The following is a 16,592-nucleotide window of genomic DNA, read 5'->3' on the forward strand; positions in this document are numbered from 1 at the left end:
AAAAAAAAAAAAAAAAAAAAAAAACACACAAAAAAAAAAAAAAACAGGAAGAAGAAGAAGAAGAAAGCAACTGAAGTTAAAAACCCCAAGAAACAAAATCATACCAAAAAATCAGGAAACCAACTAACCAACATCCCTAAGTCATCATTTATTAAAGAAATTTGTCTTCACAGTTCAAATAATAGAAAACACTCTTGGTCAAAAAAACAAGTAAGCCCTTCTGCGCACCTATCATCACTTGGCCCAAGAAAACTCTACATGCTACATATTTAACTAGGGACAAAGAAAAGGACCCAAACATCCATAGAAAGCTACAATAAAACAAAAGTAGGAGTCGTCAAAATGCTTCAACATTCCACAAACCACTGTCCAAAAAATATAAAATAACAAAAATATAATACTCCAAAATGAACTGAGTGCAGTTAAATAAGCTATTGCAAATGTGAAAGAAGTGGGGAATCTGAAATCTAAAGCCTCAGACTAGTAAAGGACAAACAATAGGTAAATATGCAAAAAAAGAAAAAGAAAGAAAATTTAAAAATGAGAGGTAGGAACAGGAAACAAACTGGAAAAAGAAAAATAAAATCATTTCTGAAATGAAGGGTAATATACAGTGCCCAAGAATGAAGACATAAAACTGAAAGTATATTAAGGGACATAATGGATGAGAATGAAAAGAGCAAAAAGAGCAAAATTAGATAAAGATTTTAAAAATATCAAAGGAAAGTGATAGAAGACAGGCAAAGAAGATCCAACTTATGTGTAATTGAAGTCCTTAGATTTGAAAAACAAAGTAAGGAGACACTTAGTGCTTTATTCTAGAGGCTTTAACTCCAAGAATACTGTCTGAAAATAAAAGAACTGAATCTACATACTGAAAGGGTTCTAAGTGAGCCAAAATGGTCAGCCTTTAAACATACTCCACTAAAATTATCAGACTTTGGATAGCAAAAACTATTTTCGGCCTCTAGACAAAAAGACCAAGTCATTTACAAAGCAAGGAAAATTAGACATTAGATTTTTTTTATAAGAAAACAGGGATGTGAGGTTTTCAAGAAACTCCAGGAAAGAAAGCAATGGCCAAGGATTTTTGTATACACCCAAGCTGTCCTTTTAAAGACCGACACTAAAGAAAAGCACTTTAAAGATAAAAGAATATGAAGAAAGCTATACTCACATTGAGAAATCTACTAGATCATAAACTTCCCTCAAACAAGATATGATTTTGGAAAGTACAACAAAAGGTCAGGTAGTGAACATTATACATGTTTAAAAGTGGATCAAAGACTAAAACAAAAGTGGAGACACAAGTACAAGATTAGTATGTATTATCTACTCCATCACAGGAGAACTGACCACAACCTAGAAAAAGATAATACTAAACTAAAATAAAATAGAAAGGTACAGAAGGAAAAAATGGAAAAATAAAATGAGTTCATTGATCTCCCCGTAGATGAAAAGTGAAAATAAAATGATATCATTCAAAGTAGAAAAACAAAATAGTAGAAGCCTAAGGGGAGGAATAAAAAAGAATTAAAGTGATTATAAAATTACCAGTATATAGTTTTTTAATATAAAGTTCTAGTAACTACTATAACCAATAACTCTTTTTAAATTAAATAAAATTTTAAAAAGCAGAGGAGATAGGCGACATACTGTAAGACAAACCGCAATTATAACATACATAAGTTAACATAGCATAAAAGAATATAACAAAGTCAAAGCTAACTATATCAGTAATATAAATGTAAATAGGCTTATTAAATTCCCTAGTTAAAGGATTTTCAGATAGGTTCACAATTTAAACCCAACTCTGGATGAATACAAGAAATACACCTTCAACAAAGTGATTCATAAAGGCTAAAATAAAGAGATGGGCAGAGGTAAACCAAACAAATGCAAACACTAAAAATGCCTGAGAGGGGCGCCTGGGTGGCGCAGTCGGTTAAGCGTCCGACTTCAGCCAGGTCACGATCTCGCGGTCCGTGAGTTCGAGCCTCGCGTCAGGCTCTGGGCTGATGGCTCAGAGACTGGAGCCTGTTTCCGATTCTGTGTCTCCCTCTCTCTCTGCCCCTCCCCCGTTCATGCTCTGTCTCTCTCTGTCCCAAAAATAAATAAACGTTGAAAAAAAAATTAAAAAAAAAATAAAATAAAAAAAATAAAAATAAAAAAAAATAAAAATGCCTGAGATTATGATCTTGTTATCAGGCAACCCCTGAATTGGAGTCTATGTGACAAGCACTATGTGACAACAGTAACAAAAGAACACTTGATAACAATGCTAAAGGCCGCAATTGACAACATGTGTGTAACAAGCACTAAGATACCAAACGTTTCATAAAACGGAAAGTAGGAGATATACAAGGGGTAAGACAGAAAAACTTTAGTAACAAAAATCTCAACCTATCTTTCAGTCCAAGACAGTTCAAGTGGCCCAAAAATAAGCCAGGCTGTATAAGATTTTAAAAACAATAACATATATCTTTTGAACATATATGAAAGTTTGTACCCTGATAAAAAGAAATGTGAGAACTTTAAAAGGCTGTGAAAGTTATGAAAATTAACTATATTAAGTCAGAAAGAAATTATATTTCTTAAGATAGAAAAAATAAAAATCTGATCAAGATAAAAAATGCATTCCTCTTTTAGTATGTCAGAGTAGCTCATATTAGAAAAACTCTACCTTCCCGTCTTATGTTTTCCACAGAAAACAATATAAAGTCTGGAAAAACTACTTAAAAAACAACTACCTGAAGGGACTGGCAAGCAACCAAAAGTAAGAAGAAGTCAGAGAAGAGTCAACACTAGAAGGAAGTATACTCATACAATGGAATACAACTTACCAATAAAGAGGAGAAAATCACTGACACATGCTAGTTACATAATGAATCTCAAAAGTATTATGTATGACAAAGGAAAAAAGAGAGTACATACTGGACAATTGCATTTACATTAAGTTCTAGAATAGGCAAAACCTATGGTGGAAAAAAAAATCAGTTAACAATGGTTGCCCCTTAGAGTAGGGGCAGAGTTAGGTAATACTAATTGGGAGTTGGGGAAAAAGAAACATGACATATCCAAGAAGTTCAGTTTAGTCCAAGGGTAAAAAGGGAAACTCAAATTGAAACACTAGATGACCCTGTTTATGAAACTGAAAGAAAAAGATCACTGTAAGGAACTTTTAATCATGGTCTCCTGTCTATCCAGAGGAATGTATACATGTTTGCGCATACATAGACACATGTACAAAAAGAACTTTCTTCGAATTGCATCACAAAAAATAAGATGAATTGATGAACAGATGAATTTAGAATAAAGAAAATATAATTAAAATATTAATTGTAGAATCTAGGTGGTGGGTATATGAGTCTTCATTGTACAAGTCTTTCAATCTTTTTGTATACTGGAAATTTTTTCTAACTTCTGTATGCTGGAAAAAAAACTGCAAAGAAATCTTGAACTGGCCTAGGTCAGTAATCATATTGATACTAAAATTATGAAACTACTTTACATAATCACATTATTAAATAAGGAAATAGGATTACCGTTATTATGAATTAAGATTTTCAGAATAACAAAGAGATGCAAATATAAAATAACTGAAGAAAACAAAAACCTAAAAATATCAATATACACTCATAATTTAAAAATTTTTTTTAAGTTTATTTATTTTGAGAGAGAGCACACATGCGTGAGGTGAGAGGCAGAGAGAGGGAGAGAAAATTCCAAGCAGGCTCCATTGTGACACAGTGCAGAGCCCAACAGGGGGGCTTGAACCCACAAACCATGAGATCATGACCTGAGCCAAGATCTAGACAGATGTTTAACTGACTGAGCTATCCAGGCACCCCACAAACTCCTAATTTTTTAAAAAGTCTCTCCCAGGGGCGCCTGGGTGGCTCAGTTGGCTAAGCGTCCGACTTCGGCTCAGGTCACGATCTCACAGCCCGTGAGTTCGAGCCCCGCGTCAGGCTCTGGGCTGATGGCTCAGAGCCTGGAGCCTGCTTCCGATTCTGTCTCCCTCTCTCTCTGCCCCTCCCCCGTTCATGCTCTGTCTCTCTCTGTCTCAAAAATAAATAAACGTTAAAAAAAAAATTTTTTTTTTAAATAAATAAATAAAAAGTCTCTCCCATAGCTATGTCTACTAAAAAGGTCTAAAAGCAGTGATCCCCGGTAGCAATGAGCACACCCAGTGCCCAGATCTTGATTTCAAAGTATCATTTACCATTAAAGGGAACCAGAACTCATTAGACAAATGGCTGATTCCAGGTATATGGCACAGAAAATGCAAGACAAGCCTAGGTCATCTTTTTGTGCTAGAAAGTAAGGAAGTTCTTAAAGACTAAGAGAGGCAAGTCAAAAGAATAAAGAAGCCATTTTGAAGGAACTTCCATCAAACAAATTTGGGACAATTTATCTATCAAAAAGATTAATGGCTATAAATGATATAATACACTGAATAAATAACAATCCATGAAGCAGTGGGAGAGAAAGGAGAGAAATGCCCTTTCTTACAGAAGATTAGCTAAAAAGTATAGAAAAAATAATAGGGTTAGATAATTACTATCTGCAAACCTCATTGTAATAATGTAGGCAAGGATCATAAATGGATAAAACCGCTAAGTGAAAGCTAGTTAGATAACAGAATATAACAGATAACAGAATATAATCTCCCACAGATTACTTGTGAATTGCAAAGGAAAAACCATTATACCACAAAGGGGAAATCAGGCAACTTCCATCCAAACCAAGGGATCAAACTGCATCACACAGGGTTGTAAAACCAATTATCTCTTCACATTACACTGGCAGCATGTATCTTGCTCAATCTGCCCTAAAACAATTCTTGCCCCAAAAATGTTTAACCTGAGTCTTATTAATAAGCCATCAGATGCAAATTCCAGGTACAGCTAAAACAGGAAATAGGATAAAAGGTCAATGATACCATAAGAAACAATTAAATAAATACAAAATGCAGGACATTCATAAAGGATATTTGTTAGAAGTGCAGACTCTTCAAGGCATTAATGGCAAGGAGTCTTTATAAAAAAGTAAAATGATTAAAAGAAATTAAAGAGACATAACCAAATGTATTATATGAACCTTGACTGAATTCTGGTTTTAGAAAAACCAGAAAGGATTTTCTTTTAACAACTAGTTGAAAGTGAATTGAGACTGAATGTTAGATTATTACTATGGAATTATTGTTAATAATTTACATGATAATCATATTTTGGTTATGTAGTAGAATGTTCCTCCTTTTAGAACCACTGAGATGTATATGCCATGTTGTTTGCAACTTATTTTCAAATGGACCAACACAAAAAAGGAAAAAGGTATGTGTGCATGTAGCACAAAGACAGAGGGTGAGTAGATGAACTATATGGTAAACTATTAATGGTCTGCCAAGGTAGAGAATATACTATTCTTACAATTTTTATCATACTATTCTTATTTTTTTTTACATATGAAATTTCATAATAAAAAGTTGATTAAAAAACTGAACAAAGTAGGGAATAAGAAATGAAAATCTGTAACATAGCAAGCATAGAGGACAACAAAAGTCAGAACCTAAGAATATACAAAGAAATTGACAAAAAGAATGTTAGGAAATTAAAACCAAGGTTTATACCTCTTTCAGTTTATAATGTGATATTTATGCACCCTTAGCATACCTGGCACCTAGAAGTCTGTCAGTTAACAACCGTTAACGTGCTAGCTAGCCTTCTAAACTTTCTTGAATCTTGCTATCCCTTTGCTTTTCAACTTTGGCTTCATCTTCAGCCTCAACCAAACATATCTCTTCACTGCTCTTAAATAATAAATGGTCAGGGGTGCCTGGGTGGCTCAGTCGGGTAAGTGTCGGACTTCAGCTCAGGTCATGATCTCACCCTTGTGAGTTCCAGCCCACATCTGGCTCTGTGCTGACAGCTTGGAGCCTGGAGCCTGCTTCGGACTCTGTGTCTCCCTCTCTTTCTCTGTTCCTCCCCTGCTCACACTCTGTCTCTCCCTCTCAAAAATAAATAAACATTAAAAAAAATAACTCATGGTCATCTTTCACCCTGAGCTTTTATTTTGCTATTTTTCTTTCTTGAAATGCTACTTTCTTCCTACTCACCCAACCAAACTAGATCATCCTTCATGATCTCGAAGATCATGAAGACCCAATTCTTCCACTAGATCTTCTTCAATTCTATCATTTCATCCTGATTTGATTCTTCTTTAACAAAGCTAAAAATTATATTAATTTGTTTATATTTTATAGTAAAATTTTAGAGAAGGTAGACTAATGGTAAGCAGTAGACTCATTAAAATGCTATTTTAACTCTGGCAGCAATTGAAAAGCAAACCATTTTTCTACCTCAAAGACTATCAAAACCAAGCTAAGGAACAGACTACTGTATCTCTAAAGGTAAAATGTTTCGCTTCTGAATATACAAATATTCTCATATTTTGACATATTCTGTTCTTTGAATTTGTACACACTAGCACGGTACTTAATAATTGTTCTACAAGTAGTAGATATTTGGTAAATATTTGATTGATTCATCAAATGGCATAATTTACATAAGTTTCTTCAAGATACTGAAAAAACTTATCATAAGACTTGCCTTACTATTTAGATCATTTGGGGGCACCTGGGTGCCTCAGTTGTTTAAGCTTCTGACTTTGGCTCAGGTCATGATCCCATAGTTTGTGAGTTCAAGCCCCGTGTAGGGCTCTGTGCTGACAGCTCAGTACCTGGAGCCTGCTTCAGATTATGTCTCCCTCTCTCACTGTCCCTCCCCTGCTCATGCTGTCTCTCTCTCTCTCTCTCTCTCTCTCTCTCTCTCTCAAAAATAAATAAATATTTTTTTAAATTTAAAAAATAGAAATAAAAAAATATTTAGGTCATTTTTATGTAATAAGAAGGTAAGTATTATAATTTCCAGTTATATTTATATGATCAGTAACATCAGGTTCTATCTGCACATAACAATATGGAATTATAAACAAAAGAACTCATAGAGAATATTCAGGTTTCTTTAAAGAAATAATTTTATAATTAAGGGAGACAATTTTTTACAGGAATAATGAATATAAATGTATGTATAGCAGCAAAGCTATTTTCATCTAATGAAGATAATCTCTAAAGAAACTGAAAAACATGCACATTTCCAGTTGAGAGTTTCAGATATTTTTTCCTATCTTTTTTATATAAATCCCATAAGGATTAAGTTTATTTAAGCATTTTTACAAATCAGTAACTTTAGAAAAGTTACACTGCCAAATTAAGAAAATAGTCAATTCACAATTCACTATAAGTATTTAAAGAACATAAATGTGGAGGACAGATATGATTTCCAGAGGAACATTTCATGTAACTGTGAGAGATGATATAATAACAAGTGTTTAGTCCCACACTGTACTTCAACCAGTGTTTCTCAAACTCTTCCACTGAAACAGCCCCCTCCTGACCGAATATCCTTAAAAAGGATAAGAGAACATATATCTCTCTCCATGAGTAGAACAGCCCAAATTATGCCACAATTATAAATTTCTCATTTTTTCTTAAAAATTCACGGTTAATAAAGAAGGTGTGTCATATTTATTCTATGGCTTTTTATATCTCCTGACACATACTTATGTACTCTTAGTGATTTATATGACCCAGTTTGAGAAGCACTGACTTAAACCAGTGTATGCCCATGTGAAAAATATTTTCCTGAATTATGACATAAGAATAATTTCATTTTATAACATCAGGGATAAATAATAATGAAAATTATTTGTTATGTGTTGAATAATAAATATGTAAAAAGTATTAAATTAGGTTTTTAATATATATAATCTTAATTTTCAAAATGTAAATATTATCTTACCAACAGTAATTAAGGAACTGAGACACAAAGAGATTAAATAGCTATCCAAAGGCAATAAATATTAGTTACTTTGTACACAAGTCTTTATTATATCACAATCTCATCAACATTTTATTTTTACAAAAATCTCACTTTTCAAGAATTTAATGCAGATGTGCTATGAACAGCACATAGCCACTAACGTATCAAAAGAAACTCTTCACTAGCAGTACAGTTTTAAGACCAATCAATGATGGGTGATATAAGACCACTTATATTAGAAAAGAAATCCCCATCTAGCCACTAAGTTGAGCTAATTCTTGGGTTCAAGTAAGACCTGACATTGTATATGTGCTGCCAAAGCAAGCACAAGACTGGGCATTGTAAATAGGATAGGATGTAAATTTCATACACACATTCTAGACCCAATCCAAAATGGCAGCACAGAGTAACATTATTTGGCAAATCCTAAGCAACCTCCTGTTAACTTCTGTCACTAGCCAGTTACAAGTCCTTGAGTTAAGTTGCTTGCCTCTCTAGGATTTATGTTCACCGTGTGAAAGGGGTGTGCATTTCAATTTCTATACCTGTTTCCGTTACTCTCAGCTAGTACCTCTTTGTTAGCATTTTTTAAGCAACTCGTTTTTTAAAAAATTCACATTTCTATATACTAATTATCAGTCTTGGTCCTCTTTAAAATATTCCCTCAGTTCTTGATTCTTAACCACTTCATTTTACAATCTGGAACACAACAAAATCGCCTGGTGAAAACTGCTACTTTAATAGTAACTTTACTATGAGCTCTACTATCAAAATGTTTATAGTATCAGAGTCTATTTCAGTGTATTTATTTTTTAAAAAGCTTTGGTGATTTGATATTTGCCATTAAAGTTAACTTATATTGTGTTCTTAATTCAAACACTTCAGTACATTAAAATCCATAGGAAAACTATACTACTAACCATCTTCCAGTTTGATTTGCAACCTGTTCTTCTAATTTCTGTAGCTCCAATGTGTAAGCCATTATTCGAGCATTGCATACCATGAGATTCTTAACTGCATGCAAGATCTGGTCTTTCTGAGTACTCAGAGAAAGAAGTTTCCATATTCCTTCTCGCATTCGAATTTCTAAATCTATTTTTTCTTGAATGCTGCAGTCCTTAAAAAAAAGAGAAAAGCATTTTTTAAAGATAGCAAAAATCCAAAATTATAACATTTCTTTTTATTAGTAAAAATGTGCTAGTGATTTTATAACATATTGGGAAAGTAACAAAGTTTTGAAGTATGATAGTACAAAAAATATAGCTATTCAAAAATGCTCTTTGCAAAACCTTAATTTCTTGCTTTATTAGGAAGTCTACAATCTAGTGGAGAAACACAACAGAAACAAGGGTGAGAAACATTACATATTCTTTGCATAGCTTCGCAAGTTTGAATAGTGTCCCCCAAATATTCCTGTCCTCCCAGAACCTCAGAATGTGACCTTATTCAGATACAGGGTTTTGTAGATGTAATTAGTTAAGATGAGGTCATACTGGAATAGTGTGGGCCCTAAACCCAATGACTAGTGTCCTTATAGGAAAGCCATGTGAAGACAGAGAGACATACAGAGATAACTCCATGTAAAGACTGAAACAGAGATGAGAGTAATGAGTCTATAAGCCAAGGACTACCAAGCAACCACCAGAAGCTGGAAAAGGCAGGGAAGATTCTTCCTACAGCCTTCAGCAGGAGTATGGGCCTGCAGATACCTTGATTTCGTACTTCTGGACCCCAGAACGATGAGAGAATAAATTTCCATTGTTTTAAGCCACCTAGTTTTGGTAATTTGTTAAGGGACAGTCCAGGAAATGAATACAGTAATATGTATAGTAACTAATGTGAATATTATAGCACATGTACATATTATTTAAGTTGTATTGTGGGATAGCAAGATGTGGTTGATGACACTGAATTAACCAAGGAAAAACAGATGTTGGAAAGCAGCAGATGCTGGAAAAGGGACTGAGGTTTAGCAGCTATGGTAAACAAAGCCAATAAAATCTCAGAAGCTACAGAGGGAAAGCACTGTGTTAAAAAAAATGTCCAAAGCTTTAGCTATCAGATGGAACAGAGATGTAGAATATATTTTTGGATTTTTGTTTATTTTAAAGAGTCACCATGAAACTACTAAATCATTTTAGTTCTGAAAGTCTTTTATTCCATACAATGATCTTGTAGTGGCCCGCTCTATATACAAGTTACACATGTAACAATAGAATTCTAGAAGCTGAAACGTACTGTTCTGATTTAATTCACAGTGGCTTTTTAAACAATTATAAATCATTAGATATACTCTTTACTAAACTACAAACACAATAATGCTCTAGTACGTCTATTTTTAAAAGTAAAGTGACCATTATCCTGGCTTCTGTGGTAAAAAAAAAAAAAAAAAAAAAAATGAATGCTATAATTTACCATTTAATTGAATCAAAATCTATATAAAAAATGTAACTGGAGGGGCGCCTGGGTGGCGCAGTCGGTTAAGCGTCCGACTTCAGCCAGGTCACGATCTCGCGGTCCGTGAGTTCGAGCCCCGCGTCGGGCTCTGGGCTGATGGCTCAGAGCCTGGAGCCTGTTTCCGATTCTGTGTCTCCCTCTCTCTCTCTGCCCCTCCCCTGTTCATGCTCTGTCTCTCTCTGTCCCAAAAATAAATAAACGTTGAAAAAAAAAATTTTTTTTTAAATGTAACTGGAACCTAATAACAAAAGTTCCAGGTATTAAAAAGACAATCTTTTCAAAAAGAAAACCTAAAAGTTAGGAGGGCAAGTCAATGAAAATTACGCTAAAAGAGAAGCTATAAGGGTGCCTGGGTGGCTCAGTTGGTTAAGAGCCCAACTTCAGCTCGGGTCATAATCTCACAGTTCATGGGTTCGAGACCGGTGTCGGGCTCTGTGCTGACAGCTCAGAGCCTGGAGTCTCCTTCAGATTCTGTGTCTCCCTCTCTCTCTGCCCCTCCCCTGCTCACACTCTGTCTCTCTGTCTCTCAAAAATAAACATTTAAAAAAAATTTTTTTTAAAGAGAAGCTATAGTAGATGATTTGACTATCCAAATCAATCAAATATACTATTCACATGCAGAAAACAGATCTGTTTAATTACCTTCTGTAATTACATCACGTAATTACCACATAAAAACCTTCTTTAGTGGTAGAACTCAAAACTGGTACACTACATAAATGTAGTCATTTGCTAGTTTTCCTTCTTTACACATGGCTGAATCTCAACAACTCCATTTCATCTTTGTATGACTTTGTCAGCCCCAAAGTAAATTCTTCTTTAATGTAATTAATAACGAATTTTAAGAATTATATATGTGACCTACATGTCTATAAGATTAAGCTCTGTCAAGCTGGTTAGTATTGGGGAGCACACACACATAGGAGGCAACCTGAAGCAAGATGAATAGTTTTACCCCACAACCCAAATATAAACAAATACCATTTGGTGCCATTAAATTCAATTTTGCTTTTTAAATGTTACAGTGAGGCAGCCAGCTGAACCAGCACAGTGGTTCTTAAAGCTGGCTACACATGAGAATCACCTCTGGTAGAGGAAGAGCCTTTTATAAAAGCACCTGAACTCACGACCCACCCCAAAACAATTAGGCTCTCTGGAGGTGGAGCCTGAGGTTTTTTTGTTTTGTTTTGTTTTGCTTTGCTTTGTTTTGTTTTGTTTTTAAGTTCCTCCGGTGACTCAATGTAGAGCCAGGGTAGAGATATGCGGTAGTACTTGAAATTCCACAGTGACCTAGAAAGTTGCAACAACCTTAAGAAACCAGTAGGTGGCCACAAACACATTAAAGAATCAGTTTGGGCTTCTAGGGTTTCCATCTTGTAAATGAAGACTGTCTTCTCTTCATCTCTTGATAAAGACTATAAAATTATAGAGGCTTGGGAAATAGTGCAAAAATGAAATGCAAAGTTAAGGCTTGTTTTTTAAATCACCTTATTTGTAAGATTAAATATTCATTAAGGAAATAAGATATATCTAACAGACATTAGTATTAGAATTCTAATAGCGTGGGGGTCAGCAAACTATAGCCTAGCCAATGACTGTTTTTGTAAATAAAGTTGTACAGGGGCACAATCACGCCCATTTGTATTATCTAAGGCTACTTTCAAACTACAATGGCAAAGTTGAGTAATTTCAAGAAAGACCATGTGGCCCACAAAGCTGAAAATGTTTACTATCTGCCTTTTTACAGAAATAGTTTGCTGATCCTTAATTCAGCCAAATTAACATACGTAGTAAACTATGACCTTACCTCCCCTATTCTACAGTGAGCAGATGTGGATCTGGGAGGGCTGACATGAGTGGGGTGAATTGTTAAGCGTATGTATGCTTTTGAATGTACTGGGGTTTAAAAAAAAGAGGTATGGTGTTACCCGTTTTTTGTTCTCCATGCAACTTCTTTTAGTACACATCTATACTTCACATACAGGGTAACCCATCTGGTCAAGTGATAACTACTGCAGCCAAGAAAGTCTTTTCAGAGTGGAAGAACTTAATTTTAGTTAGTAAGGGGTGCAAAGTGCTCCTGGGGTTAAGAGCTGATGTGCCATGCACAGTGAGAACAATGATCACGTAATGAGGGCATGCATAGAGCATTCAGTGATGGTGCTTACTAACCCCAAAGTGGTATGGCAGGGAGCTAAAATCATGACTGCTGCTGCCTCAACCATAATGGCAGAGTAAACACTGACTAGGACCCATGACAAAAGCATGTATTCATCCCTCTTAGAAGTGTCTGAAAGCAAGTCTCCAGAAAGAGCAAATGGGGTGGGGAAGAATGGGTGGGGGGAAACCTTCCTCTTGCCATTTCTCCTTCAATTTTCTAAATATGAGCTACCTTGTAATCAAGTCAAACAGAAGCCTATGGTACTGTCCTGATCATGTAGATACCTAGTCAGGCTGATAAAAATGGACAGGGCAAGGCTAAAAATGAAACAGGGAAATGACTTAAAAGTGCAAATCTAGATTATGTAGACAACAGAAAGATACCAGGTTTTAAGAGCATAATGGGACAAAGGAAGTGCAAAAAAAAAAATGGCCTTAATATTTTTTTTAAGTAGGCTCCGCACTGGGCATGGAGCCCAATGCAGGGCTTGAACTCACATTCCTGAGGTCAAGAGTTAAATGCTCAACTGACTAAGCCACCCACGCTCCCCTGAAAATGGACTTAATTTTGAAATTAAGCACTGACTTAAAAATAAATGAAGCTGGGCTGCTGCAAGACAACTGTAGTAATCCAGATAGAAAATATCACCCACCTAATGGATATAGTTAAACCATGTTAGTTAAGAGACCATGGTGAAAGAGAAGACTGCAAAATAGTATATATAGCATACATCCTTCTAAAAGAAATTGTGTGTATTTTAAGAATTGTTTATGTACAGGGGTGCCTGGGTGGCTCAGTCGGTTAAGCTTCTGACTCTTGGTTTCGGCTCAGGTCATGATCTCACGGTTTATGAGTTCAAGCCCCACACTGGGCTCCATGCTGACAATGCAGAGTCTGCTTGGGATTCTATTGCTCCCTCTCTCTCTCTCTGCCCCCCCCCAAAGAAAATAAATAAACTTAAAAAAAAACTTTAAAAAAAAGGAATTGTTTATGTACAGAAAAAGTCTGGAAACTGTTAATAGTGGTTATTCTGTGGAATGGTATTACAGAAAGAATTCTTAAATCCATGTTTCTGTATATGTTTACTACAATGAGATAGTGAGACAGGGAAACTGAAGAACTCCATTAAAATATGCTTTTTGCTCCTTTTCCTGCTTCTATCCTTGCTACAACCTGCCCCTACACTCCACTTTACACATGTCTTACAATGAAAATAGTGTATGTCCTCCTTGTAAGGGACAAGGAGTTAATGATTTGTCTAGAATAGATAACATCTAAGGATGAACCAGATGAGAATGACTGGAAGAAGCTACTATATGTGTATTCCAGACCACTGGCACTAGACATCTCAATGCCAAGACCCCCTGGCTCCAAACAATAATACCTGGGCCCTCATCTTTGTTCTAACAGGTTCCTAGATGCCTGAGAGGACACGTACACTAGACCATCGTCCTCAGTAAAAACCCCCAGACCCCAAATGAAGACAAGACTCGTGCTCCTCTCCTTTCGGAGTCTCCTGAACTTTTGTCTGTAACTGCTTTCTCTGTATCTTCAATAAACTCACCTCCTGCTGGCTCACATGTGATTTCCATCCTGCAGGAAGCCAAGGACTGGTCCTGTGGGACCCCTTCTGGATTCCCTGAACCAGCCTGCCGGCATCAATGGCATTACTTCTTGAATTTCTTTTTCATTAAGATTTCAAAAGCTTCAAAAGCTTGAAAGTTTGTAAGAAAGGTTAGGTGGCTGCCCCAACAGATGAATGGGACAAAAGATAGTAAGAAAAAGTTTTCCCTCAAGCACATTCTGAGTGTCAGGTACTATGCTAAGTACTTTAAAAAGGTTGTCAACTCCCAGCAACTTTCTAGGATAAGCATTTTACCCATTTTACAACTGTGGAAACCAAGGACTTAGAAAAGACAGGTTAACTTATTTGAGATTGTTCAACAAGCAGAATTGGATTTGACCTTAATCTGATTCCAAAGCCAATGCTTTATGCTGCGAGTACTCACAGCTGACTCCAAGGTGTCAGTAGATGTTTCACTAGTGTTATGACCACCTCAGAATCTTTGGTCCTATCCCTATTAGGTGGCAGTTTCACTAATATCAGAGGAAATACAGCAAATAAGAAATCACTGTTAGTCAAGTATAAAATTCTCTTACCCTCAATATTCCTGTTAGATTGAAACCTATTACTATTTTGCAATTTTTATCCAAGATCCAAACACAAGGAATTTCCACAACTCAATTACTTGGTTTTCTTACTGCCTATGAAATCATTAAATATTACTGTACCGTCTCACATGTAAATAACCCAGTTCTTATGTATATTTATTTGCTTTCATTCCATGTAGCTAAACTTCTTTCATGACCTTCTCTTCTTGTCTCTTTTGTAAAATTCCTAAATATTACTGCTTTACACAGCTAAATAAATATACGGCTACACCAACACCTATGTAATAAATACGAGAACCTCAACAGATTGCCCATTCACTAGAAATCAAGATTCTGTTATCAGAACAAAGTACTTAACAGATAGGACAGAAAAGCATTTTACATCAAAATGTCTGAAATTTTTGAAAATGCTGGCATAAAACAGCATTACTAATAAAGGAGTTGGACTTTGGTTTGCATAATAGTTCTTACTGTCTTGCTTTATTTCCCTCAGTATTATTGAAGAATTTCTAACAATTTTGTATCTGCTGAGGTTTCTAAACAAAATAACAGGTTTCTAAGCAAAGGTTAGAAGGTTAGGTTTACCCAGGTTTCTAATAAAAAAAAATAGGTTGGACCATATAAAAGTGCTAATAGTCTACTAATTTTGACCTACAAAACTGGCATTTTCACATGGTTTAATCTATTTCAGAACTAGGTAAAAGAAGGTGGAGATTAAAGGGAAGATCAAGCATAAAGACATCAGTTTTAAGACTCTAAAGTTAGAGTTCAGGGGAAAATATAACACTTTAATAATTGATTGGTCTCTATTCAGTAAAAAAAAAAAAAAAAACACATACTTTACATGGCGAAATAGCAAAACATCAAACTTCTCTCTTATCCGATTCGAAAAGAATCCACTATCAAACCAAATTTTTCTAAAGTTCCAAGTTTGCAGTTTGCTTCTCCACCCTGCCCCCATCGAGTTTATGTCGTGTGTGGACATCGCTCCAGTAATTGTGCTTTCCGTCAAATCGAGTAGTAAGCAAACCGTCCTCCCTTGGCCTCGGGTGGGCTTCTTGGAAATCCCGGGACCCCCATTTCCCCTGCGTCACCTACACTGGGATCTAAACCGTGTGTGTGTGTGTGTGTGTGTGTGTGTGTCGGGGGGGGGGGGGGCGGGGAGGTGTGGAAGGAAGCAGCCGGCAGGTGCGCCCGGGAACGCACGGAAGAACTCCGGCATCGCTTCCCCATTCGGGTCTATCTCCTCCAAAAGAAATCGGGGGCCGGAGGAGGATGAGGAGATTTCCTAGCTCCACTGGAGCCTGCAAAGTGCGGTCTCCTAGTCCGTCCCTTTGTTTCTGGACACGGCTGAATACGAGACGAGGAGTGGGGGCTTTCTCGACGACGAGGCAAAACGGTGGCTTGAAGACTTTGTAGTCCGGCCCTTCCTCACTCACCTGCTGGGCGGGAAGGCCCGCCAGGCGGAGCTCGGGACCCCTCACGGTCTGCGCCTCCATCTCAGCACCACTGCCAGGCCCGCCGCCGCTCCTCCTAAGATTTGAAAAGCCCGCCGCTCGCTGGAGCCGCGGAGGACGCCAACCGCCCGCCCGGCCGTACCAAGTCCGGCCGCAGGGGGAGGGGCGCAGGGGGCCTCCAGCCTGAGGGCGCACGCGCAGTGGCAGCGCCCGGGCCTCCCGCACGGAAGCGCGCCGAGACCCGAGCCCTCAGTGCGGCGGAGAAGTGAGTGGGGCGCGGCGGGCAGGTTTAAGGCACTGACTGGGGAGTGGGCGGGCCTGGGACAAGAGTGGGCAGGGCCGTGGGGAGTACATTGGCCACTGAGCGCACCTGGCCGGGCACAGGGTTTAGGCAGGTGGTTTTCGAGGCACGCCCCAGTGCATTTTGCCTGCATCCCCGCCAAGGCCCTTCGCGGCTGGCTG

The 16,592-nt window shown here is 37.0% G+C and overlaps 1 protein-coding gene across 3 annotated transcripts in view; it reads right to left on the reverse strand.

The window, feature by feature from the left end:
• The window catches only part of RTKN2 (rhotekin 2), a 71,446-nt gene extending 55,145 nt beyond the window's left edge, over window positions 1-16,301 (reverse strand). The window contains exons 1-2 of one of the 3 annotated variants that reach the window (XM_040485131.1): window positions 16,113-16,301; window positions 8,804-9,000 (exon numbers count right to left, since the gene is read on the reverse strand). In XM_040485131.1, coding sequence (XP_040341065.1) covers window positions 8,804-9,000; window positions 16,113-16,172 — 257 coding nt within the window. In that variant the 5' untranslated portion in view covers window positions 16,173-16,301. The remainder of the gene's footprint in view (window positions 1-8,803; window positions 9,001-16,112) is intronic. The other 2 variants (XM_040485133.1, XM_040485134.1) reach the window with 2 other exon arrangements.
• Window positions 16,302-16,592: the final 291 nt, after the last annotated feature.

This window comes from Herpailurus yagouaroundi, unplaced genomic scaffold (genome assembly GCF_014898765.1).
Source record: "Herpailurus yagouaroundi ecotype Mexico unplaced genomic scaffold, PumYag 163, whole genome shotgun sequence".
Taxonomy (NCBI): domain Eukaryota; kingdom Metazoa; phylum Chordata; class Mammalia; order Carnivora; family Felidae; genus Herpailurus; species Herpailurus yagouaroundi.